The 21879-nt window shown below is 32.6% G+C and overlaps 1 protein-coding gene across 3 annotated transcripts in view; it reads left to right on the plus strand.

Moving 5' to 3' along the window:
* LOC145241470 (uncharacterized) overlaps positions 1–19434 on the plus strand; it is a 353227-nt gene extending 333793 nt beyond the window's left edge. For all 3 annotated transcript variants that reach the window (XM_080104454.1, XM_080104452.1, XM_080104455.1), the window contains 2 exons: positions 10830–10878; positions 19264–19434. In XM_080104454.1, the coding sequence (XP_079960580.1) occupies positions 10830–10878; positions 19264–19272 (58 nt within the window). In that variant the 3' untranslated portion in view covers positions 19273–19434. The remainder of the gene's footprint in view (positions 1–10829; positions 10879–19263) is intronic.
* The last annotated feature ends 2445 nt before the right edge of the window (positions 19435–21879 follow it).

Raw genomic sequence — 21879 nt, forward strand, 5'->3', positions numbered from 1 at the left:
CGATCCAGTAGATATCTCACTGCTGATGCAATTCTCTATCTATATAAGAGCCAGATACGTCCAAGGATGGAATACTGTTGCCACATCTGGGCAGGAGCTGCTAGAAAATACTTGTCCTGCCTTGATAGGGTTCAAAATAGACTTCGTGGCCTGGTGGGAGATGCCCTTTTCTCTTCGCTGCAACCTCTATCTCACAGAAGAGATGTTGCGAGTTTGTCTCTGCTTTATGGTTATTTTCATGGAAAGTGTTCGACTGAGCTTCAATCTATGGTCCCCCCTCGCCAAACTTTCACAAGCAACACTAGACTAGCTGAAAACATTATCAATAATTTTCCCCACTCTTTATCTGTGCCTAAACCTAAACATAGATTCCATGATCAAAGCTTCTTTCTTAGAACTGCACGCCTGTGGAATTGTCTTCCGTTTTCCTGCTTTCCAGCTGTCTATAATATGGTTGTCTTCAAGTCCAACATGAACAAGTTTCTGATGAGCCGTTCCACTTAAGTTAACAAATTTACCGAACTTCCATTACTATCGATTACTATATTGTCCTTTTGACTACTCTACACCCTTATCATTGAGTGGCCTATCGGCCTTGATAAGTGGTGACGCCTATGTAAAAAAAAAATATGTAGATAAAAAGAGTAAATTAAATATTAAATCCGATAGAGGTATATTTCTTGGATATGATAAAAACAGTCCAGCCAATTTAGTATTTTTTTTTTTCAGAGAAAAATAAACTAAAAAGAATCCGATGTGTAAAATTCACAGACATGTTTAATTTAAAAGAAAAAAATGAAGATATATGAAAAAATGAAGAGGGTGAAATTATATTTCCTCAAATTATTAAAACAAATGACGGGGACAAGAGTACCCATGATGATTATGATCGAAATGTACTCCAAAAGAAATAGAAGGCAACCCGCCTTTTTTTGTGGTCGACAATATGAAAGATTATCAAATCGACTATTGCTATTCCATGGATAATACGCCAACAAGCTTTAATGAAGCAATTAATTCAGAACATTGTGATCAATGGAAATTAGCAATGAAAAACGAAATAGATTCTTTGACCGAAAATAATACCTACCCAAAAGATAAACATGTTATTTCTACAAGATGGGTCTTTACAAAAAAGACTACAGCATCAGGCGTAGAACAGTACAAAGCCAGATTTGCTGCTAAAGGATACTCTCAGATTTATGGTATAGAATATTTTTCTACGTTTTCACCGACCACAAACCTAACGACAATCAGAATTTTATTGCAAATCGCATAGCAATATGACCTAAACATCCATCAAATGGACGTAAAAATGCTTATTTGAATGCCCCAATAGACCGTGAAATTTATATTACCCCTCCAGAGGGATTTATAATAAAAAAATAAAAATAGCATGTTAACTGTGTGAGACAGGTAGTTGGTTATGAGCTTATTGATGGGACGTCCCAGTCTTTCTGAATGTAGAACCTCGATGAAATTTGTAAATGTCTCCCACCAACGTTTCCAGCACTTGTCGGCTGAATCGCTTTCTGGATCTGTTGTAAATCACTCAAGTTGCATAAATTGTTCCTTAATTGAATAAATTGTAATGAAAACAGGACAAGGGATTCCGTCTATCATTTATTCAATTAAGAATCTTACTACTCCTCTACTTGACAAGCGAAAATCAAAGAGGAGATAATCACAACATGTATATTTATATAACACATGGCAGCAATTTCATCCCTGTAATCCTGAACACCTCCGACGATTGTGCACGATACGATCCCGAAGGATACCGTCAACTCGACATGTCTTAAACAACACCGTCGAATTGACGCAGCACGATCCTGAACAACACCGTCGATTTGACACAACACAATCTCAAACAATACTGCCAAAGTGACACGCCATGATACAATTACGAATGCAGTAACACGCAACACATCATTAGAGCAATCTTTTTCAACTGCCCCCCCACCCGAGTGACTTATTGGCTTGTTTTTTATATTTTTATTGTGCAAAACTCAATTGTTGCTGTATGTAGGATGGATATAGCTGATTGGTAGAATTTTGATTTGCAAAGGTTCCGTGTCCGCTTTTCACTGTAGGTAGGGCTGACTCATTCACTGGTACAAAATTCTTGTGAACTTTCGTTCATGCTAGTCATATTGACTAGCTACAAAAACAAGTAAATACAAACTGGACAAACAAAGTAAACCAAATATTTTTTCAAAACATAAATGTGTAATTCAAATTATAAAAAATTGTTAAATTAAATTGGCTACACAAACTAATAAATTTAAATGGGAGTATTTGAAAACCTTAAAATTTTATGAAATGATAAAATCATTTTTATTTACATTTTGTTATTGTTGTAAAAGTCTGAATTTTCGCTAAAACATGGCTTGATAAATTTTTGGAGAAAATTCGGACTTAAACAACAATAACAAAAAGTAAAAACGGTAGTCCGATGTAGTTTACTTTACTTCATAATGTTATCATTAAGATGTCGAGCCTCCTGAAGAGAAAAGGCGTCTTATATTGGTGCCGTTTGGAATCTGTGTGTTAAGCGGTGCCATTTGAAATCTGTGTATTAAGTGGTGCCGTTTGAAACCCCTGTGTTAAGCGGTGCCGTTTCAAACCTGTGTGTTAAGCGGTGTCGTTTCAAACCCGTGCGTTACGCGATGCCGTTTGAAACCCGTGTGTTAAGCTATGCTGTTTGAAATCCCTGTGTTAAGCTGTGCTGTTTGACACCTGTGTGTAAAGCTGTGCCGTTTGAAACCCGTGTGTTAAGCCGTGTCGTTTGAAACCCATGTGTTAAGCGGTGCTGTTTGAAACTTGTGTGTGAAGCAGTGCCGTTTGAAACCCATGTGTTAAGTGGTGCCGTTTGAAACCCCTGTGTTAAGCGGTGCCATTTCAAACCGATGTGTTAAGCGGTGCCGTTTCAAACCCATGCGTTAAGCGATGCCGTTTGAAAAGTGTATGTAAAGCGCCAAGCGGTGCCGTTTAAACCCCATGTGTTAAGCGGTGCCGTTTGAAACCCATGTGTTAAGCGGTGCCGTTTGAAACCCATGTGTTAAGCGGTGTCGTTTGAAACCTGTGTGTTAAGCGGTGCTGTTTGAAAACTGTACGTTAATCGCTGCCGTTTGAAACCTATGTGTAAAGCAGTGCCATTTGAAACCCGTGTGTTAAGCGGTGCCGTTTGAAATCTGTGTTAAGTGGTGCCGTTTGAAACCTGTGTGTTAAGTGGTGCCGTTTGAAACCCGTGTGTTAAGTGGTGCCGTTTGAAATCTGTGTGTTAAGCTGTGCCGTTTGAAAACCGTGTGTTAAGCAGTGTCGTTTGAGACCGGTGTGTTAAGCGGTGCCGTTTGAAATCTGTGTGTTAAGCGCTGCCGTATTAAAACCGTGTGTTAAGCGCTGCCATTAGAAACCCGTGTGTTAATCAGTGCCGTTTAAAACCCGTGTGTTAAGCGGTGCCGTTTGAAACCTGTATGTTAAGCGGTGCCATTTGAGTCTGTGTGTTAAGCGGTGCCATTTGACACCCGTGTGTTAAGCGGTGCCGTTTGAAACCCCTGTGTTAAGCGGTGCCGTTTGAAACCCGTGTGTTAAGCGGTGCCGTTTGAAACCCGTGTGTTAAGTGGTGCCGTTTGAAATCTGTGTGTTAAGCGGTGCCGTTTGAAACCCGTCTGTTAAACGGTGCCATTTGAAACCCGTCTGTTAAAGCGGTGCCGTTTGAAACCTAGGTGTTAAGCGGTTCCGTTTGAAACCGGTATGTTAAGCGGCGCCGTTTGAAATCTGTGTGTTAAGCGGTGTCGTTTGAAACCCATGAGTTAAGCGGTACCGTTTGAAACCCGTGTGTTAAGCGAAGCGGTGCCATTTGAAAAGTGTATGTTAAGCGGTGCCATTTTAACCCGTGTGTTAAGCGGTGCTGTTTGAAACCCGTGTGTTAATCGGTGCCGTTTGAAACCCGTGAGTGAAGCGGTGCCGTTTGAGTCTGTGCGTTAAGCGGTGCCGTTTGAAACTCGTGTGTTAAGCGGTGCCGTTTAAAACCCGTGTATTAAGCGGTACCGTTTGAAATCTGTATGTTAAGTGGAGCCATTTGAAATCCATGTGTTAATCGATGCTTTTGAAACCCGTATGTGAAACGGTGCCGTTTGAAATTTGTGTGTTAAGCGGTGCCGTTTGAAACCCCTGTGTTAAGCGGTGCTGTTTGAAATCTGTGTGTTAAGCACTGCCAATTGAAACCCGTGTGTTAAGCAGTGCCGTTTGAAACCCGTGTGTTACGCGGTGCCGTTTGAAACCCGTGTGTTAAGCAGTGCCGTTTGAAATCTGTGTGTTAAGCACTGCCGTTTGAAACCCGTGTGTTAAGCGGTTGCGTTTGAAACCACTGTGTTAAGCAGTGTCGTTTGAAACCCGTGTGTTAAGCAGTGCTGTTTGAAACATATGTGTTAAGAAGCGGTGCCGTTTGAAATCTGTGTGTTAAGTGGTGCCGTTTGAAACCCATGTATTAAGCGGTGCCGTTTAAAACCCATGTGTTAAGCGGTGCCGTTTGAAATCTGTGTCTTAAGTGCTCCCTTTGAAACCCGTGTGTAAAGCGGTGCCGTTTGAAATCCGTGTGTTAAGCAGTGCCGTTTGTAAACCCGTGTGTTAAGCGGTGCCATTTGAAACCCGTGTGTAAAGCGGTGCTGTTTGAAAACCATGTGTTAAGCGGTTCCGTTTGAAACCCGTGTGTTAAGCGGTGCCGTGTGAAACCCGTGTGTTAAGCAGTGTGTAGTAGTGGTGCAAAAATAGGGAAAATTAATTCAATTGAGAAAGTGACGAACTGCGTGTTAAATTGAATTAAACGAACTAGAATTTATTTCAGAAGAAACAAATGAAAGAAAAGGGTACTACACTTGTTTAGTTTGACGTGCGTCTCTCGCTATTTACTGGTGAGAAGGAAAGTCTATTGTCGTAGAGAGAGAGAGAGAGAGAAAATGAGAAAAAACTCAATCCAGTTTGGTGTGCGTCTCTCGCTATTAGCTGGTGAGAAGGAAAGTCTGTTGTAGTATAGCGAGAGAGAGAGAGAAAATGAGAAAAAGTCAATCCAGGCCATGGAGATAGAAAACGTATAAAGTGTACATATAGTCTGTTAGCTCGTGCCCCATATATAGTAGCAGGGGATGTGATGCACGCGAGCGCACGCCTTCCGAAGGGGAGGCGGCTGGTTAGCCGAGCCTCTCAGCTCGAGAGCTGGTCCGAAAAGAAAGATGCTGCTTATAGCTCTTGCTTTTATAATTGTTTCCGGTGGTCTTTTGCGCATGTGTGGATTTCCTTTGAAAAGGGAAGTGACGTTTTCCATGTGTGCATACGTGTGCGCGTATGTGAGTACATGTGTGTACATTAGCGTGTGTGTGTATACACATAAATGTGCGTGTATATACACGAACATGAATATATGTACGTGTGTGGACGTGCGTGCATATGTTTGTGTGCATGTATGTATATGACAAGAAATATAGCTTGAGATGTGAACGCGTGTTTTTGTGTGAGACTAGAAAAGCTCCCACAGGTACCGTTTGAAACCCGTGTGTTAAGTGCTGCTGTTTGAAACCTGTGTGTTAAGCGGTGCCGTTTGAAATCGCTCACTTTAAGAAATGGAGAGTCACAAATATTTTGTTTATATAAATTAAAATAAAAACATTTTTTATATAAATTTAAATGCAAACATTTTTTTCATATAAACTTAAATGAAAACATTTTTTTACATAAATTTAAATGAAAAAATATTTTGTATAAATTTAAATGAAAACATTTTTTCATGTAAATTTAAATGAAAACATTTTTGTATGAATTGAAATGAAAACATTTTTTCATATAAATTTAAATGAAAGCATTTTTTATATAAATTTGAATGAAAACATTTTTTCAGATAGATTAAAATGAAAACGGTTTTTTATATAAATTTAAATGAAAACATTTATTTTTATATAAATTTAAATGCAAACATTTTTTCATATAAACTTAAATGAAAACATTTTTAACATGAATTTAAATGAAAAAGATTTTTGTATAAATTTAAATGAAAACATTTTTTCATATACATTTAAATGAAAACATTTTTTGTATAAATTTAAATGAAAAAATTTTTTCATATAAATTTAAATGAAAACATTGTTTTACATAAATTTTAATGAAAACATTTTCTCATGTAAATTTAACTGAAAACATTTTTATATAAATTTAAATGAAAAAATTTTTTAAATAAATTTGAATGAAAACATTTATTTATATAAATTTAAATGAAAACATTTTTATATAAATTTAAATGAAAACATTTTTATATAAAATTAAATGAAAACATTTTTTATATAAAATGAATGAAAACATTCTTATATAAATTTAAATGAAAATATTTTTTCATATAAATTTAAATGAAAACATTTTTACATTAATTTAAATGAAAACATTTTTTATATAAATTTAAATGAAAATATTTTTTAGGTAATTTAAATGAAAACATGTTTTATATAAATTTACATAAAAAAAAATTTTTCATATAAATTTAAATGAAAACATTTTTATATGAATTTAAATGAAAACATTTTTATATAAATCTAAATGAAAACATTTATTTATATAAATTTAAATGAAAACATTTTTTATATAAAGTTAAATAAAAATATTTTTTATATAAATTGAAATGAAATCGGTTTTTTATATGAATTTAAATGAAAACATTTTTGTATATAAATTTCAATGAAAACATTTTTATATAAATTTAAATGAAAACATTTTTATATAAATTTAAATGAAAACATTTTTTATAAAAATTTAAATGAAAACATTTTTTATATAAATTTAAATGAAAACATTTTTATATAAATTCAAATCAAAACATTTTTTATATAAATTTAAATGAAAACATTTGTATATTAATTTAAATGAAAACATTTTTTATATAAATTTGAATAAAAACATTTTTTATATAAATTTAAATGAAAACATTTTTATATATAAATTTAAATTAAAACATTTTTTATATAAATTTTAATGAAAGCATTTTTATATAAATTCAAATGAAAACATATTTAATATAAATTTAAATGAAAACATTTTTATATGAATTTAAATGAAAATATTTTTATATAAATTTAAATGAAAACATTTTTTATATAAATTGAAATGAAAACATTTTTTCATATAAATTTAAATGAAAAATTTTTTTATATAAATTTAAATGAAAACTTTTTATATAAATTGAAATGAAATATTGTTTTCATATAAATCTAAATGAAAACTTTGTTTTCATATAAATCTAAATGAAAACATTTTTTTTCATATAAATTTAAATGAAAACATTTTTTTCAGATAAATTTAAATGAAAACATTTTTAACATAAATTTTAATGAAAAGATTTTTATATATAAATTTAAATGAAAACATTTTTTATATAAATTTAAATGAAAACATTTTTATATAAATCTAAATGAAAACATTTTTAATATAAATTTAAATGAAAAAATTTTTATATAAATTTAAATGAAAACATGTTCTGTATAAATTTAAATGAAAATATTGTTATATATAAATTTAAATGAAGACATTTTTATATATAAATTTTAATGAAAACATTTTTTGTATAAATTTTAATGAAAAAAATTTTTATATAAATTTAAATGAAAACGGTTTTTTATATAAATTTAAATGCAAACATTGTTTTACATAAATTTAAATGAAAACATTTTTTTTCATATAAATTAAAATGAAAACATTTTTGTATACATTTAAATGAAAATATTTTTATATATAAATTTAAATGAAAACATTTTTATATATAAATTTAAATTAAAACATTTTTTAGAGAATTTAAATGAAAACATTTTTTTTCATATAAATTTAAATGAAAATATTTTTTCATATAAATTTAAATGAGAACATTTTTATATAAATTGAAATGAAACATTTTTATATAAATTTAAATGAAAACGGTTTTTGATATAAATTGAAATGAAAAGATTTTTTTGTATAAATTTAAATGAAAGAATTTTTATATAAATTGAAATGAAAACATTTTTTTATATAAATTTAAATGAAAACATTTTTATATAAATTTTAATGAAAACATTTTTATATAAATTTAAATGAAAACATATTTAATATAAATTTAAATGAAAACATTTTTATATGAATTTAAATGAAAATATTTTTATATAAATTTAAATGAAAACTTTTTATATAAATTGAAATGAAAACATTTTTTCATATAAATTTAAATGAAAAATTTTTTTATATAAATTTAAATGAAAACTTTTTATATAAATTGAAATGAAATATTGTTTTCATATAAATCTAAATGAAAACTTTGTTTTCATATAAATCTAAATGAAAACATTTTTTTCATATAAATTTAAATGAAAACATTTTTTTCAGATAAATTTAAATGAAAACATATTTAACATAAATTTTAATGAAAAGATATTTATATATAAATTTAAATGAAAACATTTTTATATAAATTTAAATGAAAACATTTTTATATAAATCTAAATGAAAACATTTTAATATAAATTTAAATGAAAAAATTTTCATATAAATTTAAATGAAAACATGTTCTGTATAAATTTAAATGAAAATATTGTTATATATAAATTTAAATGAAGACATTTTTATATATAAATTTTAATGAAAACATTTTTTGTATAAATTTAAATGAAAAAATTTTTTATATAAATTTAAATGAAAACGGTTTTTATATAAATTTAAATGCAAACATTGTTTTACATAAATTTAAATGAAAACATTTTTTCATATAAATTAAAATGAAAACATTTTTTGTATACATTTAAATGAAAATATTTTTATATATAAATTTAAATAAAAACATTTTTATATATAAATTTAATTGAAAACATTTTTTAGAGAATTTAAATGAAAACATTTTTTTTCATATAAATTTAAATGAAAATATTTTTTCATATAAATTTAAATGAGAACATTTTTATATAAATTGAAATGAAAACATTTTTATATAAATTTAAATGAAAACGGTTTTTATATAAATTGAAATGAAAAGATTTTTTGTATAAATTTAAATGAAAGAATTTTTATATAAATTGAAATGAAAACATTTATTTATATAAATTTAAATGAAAACATTTTTTCATATCAATTTTAATGAAAACATTTTTGTATGAATTTAAGTGAAAACCTTTTTCATATAAAAAATAAATAAAAACCTTCAATTTATATAAATTTAAATGAAAACATTTTTCATATAAATTGTAATGAAAATATTTTTATATAAATTTAAATTAAAACATTTTTATATAAATTTAAATGAAAACATTTTATTTCATATAAATTGAAATTAAAGCATTTGTTTTTATATATAAATTTCAATGAAAACATTTGTTCATATAAAATTAAATGAAAACATTTATTTTTATATAAATTTAAATGAAAACATTTTTTTCATATAAATTGAAATGAAAACATTTATTTTTATATAAATGTAAATGAAAACATTTTTCACATAAGTTGTAATGAAAATATTTATTTATATAAATTTAAATGGAAATATTGCTTATATAAATTTAAATGAAAACATTTTTTTCATATGAATTGAAATGAAAACATTTATATTTATATAAATTTAAATGAAAACATTTTTTGTATAAATTTAAATGGAAATATTTTTTATATTTTAAATGAAAACATTCTTTTATATAAATTTAATGAAAATATTTTTTGTATAAATTTAAATGAAAACATTTTTATATAAATTTAAATCAAAACATTTTTTTATAAAAATTTTAATGAAAACATTTTTTTTCATATAAATCTAAATGAAAACATTTTTCTGTATAAATTTAAGTGAAAACCTTTTTTATATAAAAAATAAATATTTATTTATACAAATTTAAATGAAACCATTTTTTCATATAAATTGTAATGAAAATATTTTTTATATAAATTTAAATGAAAACATTTTTTACATATATTTTTTCATTAAAATTGAAATGAAAACATTTATTTTTATATAAATTTAAATGAAAACATTTTTATATAAACTTAAATTAAAATAGTTTTTATATAATTTAATTAAATTTAAATAAAAACATGTTTTTATATAAATTTTAATGAAAATATTTTTATATAAATTTAAATGAAAACATTTGAAAACCTGAAAATATTATTAAATGATAAAATTATTATTTTTTATTTTTTTTATTGTTTAACAACAATTAAAAAAAATTTTTTAAATAACAATCTTTCAACCCTTTAAAAATAGTTTTTAAAATGTTAAATAAATTGCAAATAATGCCAGACATTTATTTTTTGTTAGGGAACTGTCATAATGCATAAAGTCAGTTGAAAAATTACTTTTCACGCTTTTTTCCCCGTAAAGTTATTAATAAATCTATCAAAATTTGCTCCATCAACAAGTTCCTTCTCTATGGAGAGGATTGCCAAGTATGTAAGCCTTGCCTGGCTCATTTTTGATCGAAGGTAGTTCTAACTGAATTGAAAACGCATTTTGCCTCAAGTACACATCAAATATTACTAATATGGGCGTAGTAACGACTGAGCACATGCTGTCACATCTGTCTCCAGAATAAAAAGGGAAACGAGAGAGTGAACTTCAGCATCACTTGTCTAAATCAATTGTCGTCATGTGATCTGGGACTCCACATATTTTGAAACATCAGCCCAACAAATCATGCCGACAATGCAAATGTGTATGCTAAGGAAGGTTTTACAATTTACTGCAAGTTTGCTAAATTATAAAATCATTTTCAGTAAAATAACATTTCCACTGCGAAACCATTTTCTTATTTTCCTCTTTTTTTTTCATTCTACAGAAACCGCGTCCTCCAAAATGAATTAGACATGCAAAAACGCACAACTTCGGTATGTTTTTTGTTTTTGTTTTTGTTTTTGTTTGTTTATTTTACATTTATGTCAATTTTAATATCAAAAACAATGATTTATTGTTGATTTTCTTTTTCTTTTTACTCCAACGTTCCAGGGGTTGAAATCCACATAAGAAATCAAACCAGATCTATTCTTTCTGTGTGACAGCATTAGGCTGTTATCTTCTACCAATAATTTCATTGTTAAAGGTTACTCGAACATAACATTAAAACCAACTCTCAAGATCGTCTTGGACACAGAATTTGTGCCTGCGACAGCTTTCCGATGTGGTAGGGGCAACTCCCAGATGTATTTCTGTGTAGAACTTATGCACAGCAATACATTCATCTTTGCTTCTTATCATCTCTACAATGATAGACTTACTATCTTTGTGAGTATCTGAGAAAATTTACCATATCTTGTCTGTTTATCGTTCTGTCAACTTCCATATCTGTGGTGACTTTAATGTTTACAATGTTGAATGGCTATTCGACTCAAACAAGATGATAAAAGGGGCTTTGTTTCGATTACTCCTTGTTTATGATAAAACAAATTGTTGACAAACTCGCATACCCAATATTGATGAATATTTAACAAGTCTTCTTAATCTTTGCCAAAAACTTGTCCTGGACAGTGCTCATTTACTGCTCATTTACTGTTCGGTCTCTGCTGCAAAGTGTGTTATCCCTTTCCATCACAGAGCATATTGATACTCAATGGCTGACTAGTGCAATTTTCCATACAGAAATTCCATTCCACTTTTTAAAGAATATGTCCTATAACATAATTATGTTATGAAGTTTGTAGGGGTGCAGAAGTTTAAGTGAAATTAAATCTCTTTGCCCCAAACAAAATAATAATAAAAAAGGAATAAAACAAAATGACACCTCCTTCTCGTTTAAAATGCACCGCATTTATTTTTTTACAAAAACAACAAGATGAATAAGCAAAGGTCCGATCGGTGAAAGTTCTTGCGAAGTCATTATGATTAGAATGTTAGATGAAAGTCCTTCATTGAATAAATAAGGTTAGAAGCGAAAATAATGTCCTTATTTTAAGGTTGGTGTTTTAACTGGCGAAGTTCGCCTTATTTAAAAGTCCGATGAGGAAAGTAATTCGTGAGGAAAGTAATTTAGAAATTGTGCGGAATGGGTGTGCGTGTGTACATAAGTGAGATTTTTTAGTGTCCGCGTGGCGTGTGTAATTGTGGTTTTGACGGTTTGACAGCGACGATGTTATGAAAACGAGAGGCATGTTCTCATGTGACGTTGAAGCGAGAAGAAGGGAGGGAAGAATGTTTGATGCGTTTTTATACATTTTGGACCGGCTTCAAAACAAGATTGCTACTGCTGATATTTTGGTTTTTGGAAAAGCGTTAAAAAGACAATCTTCTGAATTTTCTCATTGGTCGCTACGTTCACCAGAAATAAGTTCATTTTACTTTTGTTATTGTGAGAAAAAGTGTGTGTACGTATTTGAAATTGTGCCGTTGCTTGAAGAACTTATTTTTTGTGTAAATTGCACGGGAAATTGAAATGAATAAACGCAGTGTGTGTGTGTGTGTGTGTGTGTGTGTGTGTGTGTGTGTGTGTGTGTGTGTGTGTGTGTGTGTGTGTGTGTGTGAGTGTGTGAGTGTGTGAGTGTGTGTGTGTGAGTGTGTGTGTGAGTGTGTGTGAGTGTGTGTGAGTGTGTGAGTGTGTGATTGTGTGAGTGTGTGTGTGAGTGTGTGTGAGTGAGTGTGTGTGAGTGTGTGTGTGTATGAGTGTGTGAGTGTGTGTGAGTGTTGAGTGTGTGTGTGTGATTGTGTGTGTGTGTGTGTGTGTGTGAGTTACTGCACAAATAGTCTCCTCCCAGATTGAAAAAAAAGATATAAAACTGTTTTTCTCTATGTTTCAATATGTAACATATCCCTTAAAACGTTACGGACAATGTACTTTCCTGTCGGTTTTCGTTTTGGTAGTCACGTTACGGACAATGTACTTTCCTGTCGGTTTTCGTTTTGGTAGTCACGTTACGGACAGTGTACTTTCCTGTCGGTTTTCGTTTTGGTAGTCACATCGGCGTTCTGTACAACAGTAAGTTCTGTAAGAGGTTGCTCCAGTGGGGGAATGATTTGAAAATCTTTGTCAACATATGCTGGTTTAAGTCGGTCCAACGCAATAGTGTCTCTTTTCCCATTTTTTGAAACAATGAAATATTTGTCCTGCCTGCTTGTGGATAATTTGGACAAAATGGCTTTTTCACTGACTTGTTCCTGACAAATATGTGTTTGGTGGTGTGATGATCTTTTGAAATATAGGATTGTCTGCCTGTCCTCCTGGTGGGTGTGAAATTTAGACGAGACATTTTGTCTTTCAACTGTTACAAACATGGTTTTAGGTGAGATCTCCGTGTTTTAATCAAAATATTGACCCAGTTGAGTCAAAGTGGAACCGAAGACTAACTCTGCTGGTGTGCTTTGCAAGTCTTCTTTTACAGAATTCCGTATCATTAATATTATCAAAGGTATATTGTCTGCCCAGTCTGTACTGTTCAGACTCATTGCCAGTGAGGTTTTTAACTGCCTGTGAAAGCATTCAACCAAGCCATTCGAGTCCTGAAGTATGACTCTAGCTATTGTTGAAGCTGAAGTATCCTTAGCGGCTATAGCAGTAGGTCATCTGCTGAATCTATCGACGATAGTCAGGATGTGGGTGTGTCCCTTTGAAGTGGGTAACGGTTCTACCAAATCGATGTGGATGTTGGTGAATCTAGCATCAGGTGTGCTAAAGGAACCCAATGGTGATTTCGTGTGCCTGCGAATTTTGTGCTTTTGACAAGGTATGCACGTCTTAGTCCAATTTTGAATATCTGTGTTCATATTCGGCCACACAAAATGTTGCGTAATTAGCTTTAGAGTAGCTCTTTTCCTGGGTGAGATAAATTGTGAAGAGGTGGGAAAACTTGTCGTCTGAGGCGAGGTGGTATGTATGGTCGTCGTTGTTTCTTTGCTGTGTTGCTAAACAATCGCTGTACTGAATGGTACAGGCATTTTTTCGAGTTGCAAGGATGTGTTGTGTCTGATTCCTGTTCTCGTGTTGTGTCTGATTCCTGTTCTCGTGTTGTGTCTGATTCCTGTTCTCGTGCTACCAATTCCATGCTTCCATGCCTAGTGAGCTGAAATTTAGAGAAGTGATCATGGCTCTTGATAAGACGTCTGCTACAATGTTCTCCTGGCTATTCACATATCTTATATCCGTGGAGTATTGTGCAATGTAATCGAGATGTTTGATTTCTCGTGGGCCATATTTGTCCACGTGTGTGTAGCGCATAAGTTAACGGTTTGTGATCTGTGTAGATCGTGAAATTTTTGCCTTCCAAGATGTGTTTGAAATGTTTAGTAAACATTGGTAAATTGCCAATAATTCCCTTGAAAATGTGCTGTATTTTCTTTGTGTTTTGTTTAGCTTAGCCAAAAAAAAATGATATGGGGTCATCCCATCATCAGTCAGCTGGTGTACGACTGCCCCTACGGCTACATCTGACGCATCCATTGTAAGTGTGAGTTTGGTATTTTCCTTGTCATTTATGTAAGCCAGCTTTGTGAAATTTGCTAGAGCTTTCTTCGCTTGAGTAAAAGCTGCTAAAGCTGGTCCATCTAATGTTAACTGTTGGTTCTTGGTCTTGTTCTGCAACAGCGATGTTAGTGGCAAAAGAATTTCAGAGCAGTTGGGTAAGAATCGCCTGTAATAGTTGATTATCCCTATAAATCAACAGACTTGTCGAACAGATGTGAAAATTAGCGATGGCACTCACTTTTTCGGGTAATGGTGATATTCCGCCCTTGTCGATCGTGTTTCTGAGGAAGTTGACTTTTGATTGGCCAAAGATGCATTTTTCAACGTTTACTTTTAGGCCGTAGTGAGATAATCTCTAGAAAGCTTGATCCAGGTGCTATTTATGTTCATCAAGGTTTTTACTAGCAATTCCATGCATGCAAATATGAATAGCAATCCTCTGAAAACCTCGTCTATTAAATGTTGGAAAGTTTGACTAGCGTTTCGAAGTCCAAAGGGCATGCAAGTTAATTCATAAAGTCCAAATGGTGTAGTCAATGCTGTTTTGTGGATATCCTCCTCTGCTACGGGAACTTGGTAGTATGCTTTCACTAGAACCAATTTCAAAAACGTTGTCGCGTTCTGTAATCTGATCGCAAAATTATGAATGTGAAGAATAGGGTATCTGTCCAGTGCAGTTTGTGCATTTAGTCTTCTGAAATCGCCGCATGGGCGCCAGGATGTACTGCCCGATTTTTGCACCATATGTAAAGGAGAAGACCATGCGCTTTTTGAGGGTCGGATAATTCCCTGTTGTAGCATGTGCTGAAATTCTTCCTTCGCTATTTATCCCGTTTTAAAACGTCTGGAGGTAGCATGGACTGGTTGTCCGGTTGTTTTAATGTAGTGTTTAGCACTATGCTTGACCATGTCTGTGTCCCTGAATGGCTGAGACGACTGCAGATATTTTTGGAGTAATCGACAGATAGATGGGTCGTCAGGTAGGGCTGAGCTGATACCTGCTGACTGGTATCAAGTGGAGACTTCCCTGACCACCAATTTTGTTTAGTTGTCTGTTAATGTGTGGTTGGTCATGTTTGCAGACAAGTTGAATTTCACCAGGAAATCCCCTCCTATTATGGCCGTTGTTACGTCGGCTATGGTAAAAATCCATGTGGAAGTTCGCCTCAAGCCAATGTTGACAGTTAGTGATTTATCCCTGAATGTGGATATCTTGGTACCATTGGCTGCTTGCAAGTGATACAATTGGGTCGTAATCTTCTGACTGGTCAGTGGTGGGATTACGCTTATTTGGGCGCCAGTGTCTATTAGAAAATTATATCCGTGGGTGCTGTCACGGATATAGAATAGACGACCTTTTACAGTGTCTACCCACTCTCTCGCGTTCCACACTTCGACTTCTGCTGGTACTCCTTCGTCTATAAGGCGGCCTGTTGTGATGTGAGTGCTGACGATCTGCCTACAGTAAATCCTGTATTTGTTTGGACAGCTTCCCGACCATTGCTTTTAGCTTGGCTAACTCGTCGTCTCTTTGTTGTGTCGGCTGTTGTTGTAGCGAGTTTACTCGGCATACCCAGAGGTTCTCGTGAATCCAGTCTGCTATTTCCACCAGTTTGTCAGGCTCTGTTCCTTCTGCCGTTAGTGCGAGGGTTTGCACTGTTGATGCTGGTAGTTTATCCAGCCACAAACTCCTCATGATGTTCTCCAACATCTTGTTATCTCCCAAAAGGGTGCACATGTGGTGTAACAACTGCGATGGAGTACAGTCTCCAAGTTCAACCTGTGTAAAGAGGTTGCGTAGCATCGACTCGTTTGATAAGCCAGTTCACTTTAGAATTGCTTCCTTCAGCTGATCGTAAGAGTTTTCTTCTCGTATAGTTTGGAGTAAATCTATTACCTCCTCAACGATGTTGGTAGGTAATTTCTCGACCAGGTTAGCTGGAGATATTTCCGAATGTGACGAATCCATGCTCTTGTTTTGCTTGATTTAATCCCGAAAATGATTTGGAAGCCTTTAAATTGCCGGTCTCTGTTCTTTGCATAGGCGGATGTCTGCGGTCCCAGTTTAAATGGGAAAATAACATGACTGTAGGGTTGTAGATGGAAGTGCATAGATTTAATGGATTCGTTTGTTATTGGTATTGAGAACTTCATCCTATCAAAGTATCAACAGAAACCAAAGAGTCAGCCATAACCTCTTTGAATGTCACCATTGCCGCCAGAAATCACTCTTTCAATTTTTTTTTTAATGAAATGTTCAAAACTACCCACAACAACTGCAAAAAAATAACATGAGACTATCTAATAGATTAAATCTTGGGTGCTTTTGTTCCCACTAGTTTTAAAGAATAACATACAAAATTCTCAACATATGTAAAACTTTTATTCCAACCATCACAATGTACCCAAGATGATTTCTTCAGTATCTTATAAAGCCAAATTATTTGCAAATAATTTTGCATCGAATCAGGCTTGCCGACCTCCTGAATTTTTCCCCATCACTAAACATTCTGAGTGATGTCCAGGATGTTTCATAATTTATCAACAACTTTGATGCAACTGATGCAACATTACAATCATAGCGCAACCAAAATCTGCAACCAAAATTCTTATTCTTACAAAGTTGTTCGATCATTGCTTAAAGAATAAATGCTTTGCATCACTTTTAAAAAACTTTTTAAAACTTTGCCTGCCAAGAAATTTAAATTATTGGAGATCAGTCTTTCGTATCTCAGTACTGACTAATCAGTCTCTTGTTGCTTGAATTTGCATAAACCAAGAAGTTGTCAACCACCTCAGCAAAAATAATTTACTCAGTGACAAGCAATATGGATTTCGCCCTGCAAGATCAACAGTTGATGTGCTGACTCTAATATCACACAGTGAATCGATTGATGTGAACTTCGTTTCTAGAGTAATAGCTCTTGACATATCAAAGGCATTTGATAAGCTTCACAAGCTTGCTAACTATGGACTATCTGAAAATGTCTTCTCTATCATCAAATGTGTTCTTTCTGATAAATTTATAAAGGCAGTTGTCTATGAGCAGAAGTTTGAAGCAGCGTGCTTCAAGGACCCATTCTTTAACCAAACCTTTTTTTTCTGATCTTCATCAATGATCTCTCAATCTATATTCTAAGATCGATTCTTGACATTATGCAGATGGCATAACCATTTATAGCAACACTTTGAAGAGCATTAATGATCAAGATCTTTCTGATTTATAAAATCAAATACATCTTAAGATGGAATACTGTTGTCAGCTGACACACATTGTGAAATGAGGTAAAAGGGGGCTAGTTCCTTTTAATACTTCTTTCACCAGAAATGCTCGGATCTTCACTTTGCCTTAATCGAAATGAATGGCTTACTCCTGGAAGAAGCTCACTGCTATGATAAACTCGTAGAACTGACCTTCATTTCTGACCTAAACTGGAAAACTTACATTAAATCTGTTGCTAAGGTCACTGGAAAAATAGTTGGATCATTTTACTACTCCAGAAAGTCTCTTACTCCTGACACAATTCTTTACTGTTTAAGAGTCAAATATGTCTTAAGATGGGATACTGTTATCTTATCTAAGGAGATGCCTTTCAGAGAACCCCTCTCCTGCCTTAACAGAATACAAAATCGACTTTGAAATCTAGTGGAGAATGTCCTCATCTCTCCCCTATTGCTTTTTTTCTCACAGAAAACACATTGCTAGTCTTTATCTACTCTATCATTATTTTCATGGGAGGTAGGTGCTCGCCTGAGCTTCAATCTATGATTCCCCCTGTAAAACATTTACAACAAAAACTAGTCGAGTTACAACCACTGTAGATAATTTTCTTTCTTATGTGTAGCTAAAAGTAACCAGAAATTCAATGAGCAAAGCTTCTTTCCAAGGACTGCTTATCTGTGAAGCTCAATACCACGGAGCTGTTTTCCACCAGACTACAATATGGCCATTATCAAGTTCACTGCTTACAAATTTTTGTTACGTTTATTCTCTTAAATTCCAGTTCTCTTGGTACTGTTTCACCGTCCATCTAGCGAACTGATTATCCTTGAGTAGCCTTTGGGCCTTGATAAGTAATGACACATTAACATGTAAAAACAAAAACATAAAAGTCATAAACATGAAGCAATTCATCTCTCCCGCCCCCCCAAATGCTTTTTTATTGCAAAGCAAGAACATTTTTTCAGCAAAGATCACACGAAAATACTTTCACTGAAATAAAAAAATAAAACACTTCTCCCCTATTTTATCTGTAAATATACATATATTTTGCTACTTCTGCAGTTTACAAACCATGCTATTTTTTGATAAAATTTTTATGCTATCTGTGCATTATTAAATTTTTAGGTGAAAGTACAGACTAGTTTACATGTTAAGAATGGATTTCTAAATAATGTTATTTTAGCGCAGTTCATAAACTTCAATTTCCAACTATAATTCTTCTGACAATTTTCAGTTTGAAATGGAGGATACCAGACGATATTTTTATTCAATTAGAAAAAGTATTCAATAATATGAAGTGAATAGATCAGTTCACACCAGCAAAGTCACATGAATGAAATTGTGACAAAATTTCTTGAATTAATTAACTTTCCCAGGTAACATTGAGACAGAAATCAGCTAGTTATAAAACATATTATAAGAGTTTTATCATAACAGCCTATGCTAAAACCATTTTTTATAATTTGCCAACCAAATAAAATGATAAACTCATTTACAAAAGCAAATAATTTCCAATTTTTAAGTAAAAAAATTATATGTGGTGTAAAAAAAAAACCGATTTTTTGGTTTACATTTGATTAAAATCATTTTTTTCTTTTTCAGAAATTCTGATGGATTTTCTTGATGAGAAACAAATTTGAGCATCACTCTCCTTATCATTTTGAAATCTGGATTAGCATCCATTTTTGATTTGAAATAGTTTTTTTTTTTATAAAAAACATTTCAAGTTCACAACTTCTTCATCTTCATTTAATTAAAGTAATTTTCAATTGAGACAGGCATCTTTCTTTTGTATTAATAAATTATTTCTTTCTTTTCATAGGCATTTTTTTTACTTCCTAATTTCAGTGATGGCCAGTAACAAGAAAAGGAACCATTTAAAAAATAAAGAACAATGAATGTGACAACAAAAAAAGAGACAAAACGGGTGTATTTATATTTTTATATTATAAAGTTTTTATTGCATTAGAAATGAAGCATGATTTTAGAAAAGAACTGTTTGAGTGCATGGTGACTATAACATTGCAGGCAGGATCGGAAACTGCTGTTAGTCAGACAGGGCTTGATTGCTGCTATTAGTCGAATAGAAAATAAGTTACTGTATTAGATGATTATTATGATGATGATGGTGGTGGTGGCGGGTCAGAAACTGCTCTTAGTCATAAAGGATGGAAATGGTAGCATTGTATTAAATGATGATGATGATGATGATGTTTGAAATGTAGCAACAGTGCTGGAATTGCTGCTGATTGCTGTCACCCTGCAACAAGTGCTGTGTTAAGAATTATTATAATATTTATCTGAGATCATCGCCACTACTAGATCATCGTGTTGTATTGCTATTGCTGCTATAGGATTACCATATTGGCTGGAAAAAAGCCTCAAAGTGACAGTCATCACTGAATTGTCTGATGGCAGGTCCTGATCTTAGTGAATGATGAGGTCATTACAGACCCTTAAAAAAGTGTTATTGAGTAGAAAAATGTAAACTTTTCTATAGAGCTTGCCAATTTTTGCTGATAGCAACAAAAATGAAGACTTGTTTATTAAATGTAACAGCTCTTACTCAAACTCCAAATCTTAAATTTTCTTAAATTCCAGTTGTCTTGGTACTGTTTCACTGTCCACTTGGCAAACTGATTATCCTTGAGTAGTCTTTGGCCTTGATAAGTAATGACACATTAACATGTAAAAACTAAAACATTAAAGGCATAAACATGAAGCAATTCATGTCTCCCCCCCCCCAAACCATTAGTTCGAAACAGATTGTTCTAATCATGTTAATGCTGCATATCAATGATTATCAACCAAAATGTTCCAATTTTTACAGAGAATTACTTGCTGCATATTTTAACAATATTCCATTTCAAACAGCAAATGGAATGCAAAAGTATATTATTGCTAACAGCCCACAAGCCATTTTGTCATGCTTAAAATTTGTCAGACAACAGCATCAATAGCGAATATGTTTGTAATATTTCGCATAGAAAAAGTTCTCAGGACATTTGTAACTGATTATTTATCATGTGATTTGCGGATGATGAAACACCAAACTACTGACGAAGAAATAAGCTTCTATATATATAAAAGGCAAAATGTGTGTGACCATTTCGTGTATGTCTGACAAAGGCTTTTCTCACATACCGTCCCGAGTTCGTTACTATCGCTTACAACTTTTTATATAGGTCCTAGATAATAATAACTAGGATTTGGGAACACATGTAGCTTATAGATTTATGTACGTCGACTTTTACAAAATTATTGCTATTTTGGCTTCTCACATGTTGATTAGGTCTTTTCATATAAAAAGCGAAACTAATTCGAAGCTAACAAAGTTCCTGGCAATCGCACCGGGAAACGTCCAGAAGCAATCAGCTTTGATCAATCTTGTATATCAGACAGTTGCTATTCAATCTGGACAATTGGGAGCTGCTTTTCCTCTCCCCAACATCTGTTGGGGGAAAAAATAGTCAAATTTGGGTAAACAAACCCAAACGCTGCGTTACTTCTATTTGACCTTCTTAATTAGGTCAAATGGAAGCAGCAGAGTTAACTTTTATTGCGCACGCCTGTTTTTATAGTTAAATAAATAAATTCAAACCTGTGTATGCTGTATGTCGTGGTGGCCTAATGGTTAATGTAGCTTGTTTTTTTTTTTTTCACACATTAATTTCCAACTCAAGGGTACGGGTTCGATTCTCATACTCACCTACCAAAACATTTTTTTTTATTATTATTTAACACCCCGCCCCCCGGAGTTTTGATTTACCTCAAGACACCCGGGCATCGCCGGGTACCCCCCCCCCGCTAGTTTTTATATAAATCTCACCTGTTTAAATGTATTATGTATGTTTATATGTCTGCCTAAAACTTTCGACATGGGCAACGGATTTTCACGAGATTGGTATCGTTTTGAAACTCAACCCTTCGGATGACAAATATCAGAAAATTGGCTCATTAATTCCCTCACCCTCAACTGGACACTTTCTACAAGGAGGGGTCGCATTTTTGCATTCCCATTTTTGCAAGTCATCGTATAGGTTGGAATGACTTTACTAATTTCAACGTTCCAAACTTCCGGTCACGTCATAAAGTGGAGGGTAAGATGTCAGGTTTTCTTTTACTTTCTTTTCCACCTTCGTGTCACGGGTTCAAGCCTACCTGCCTAATACCACTTTTTTTTTTTTTTACTCAACACACACCTGTGATAAAAAAATA

The sequence above is a fragment of the Euprymna scolopes genome, chromosome 20, assembly GCF_053919585.1.
Source record: "Euprymna scolopes isolate OS-2025 chromosome 20, ASM5391958v1, whole genome shotgun sequence".
Classification (NCBI taxonomy): domain Eukaryota; kingdom Metazoa; phylum Mollusca; class Cephalopoda; order Sepiida; family Sepiolidae; genus Euprymna; species Euprymna scolopes.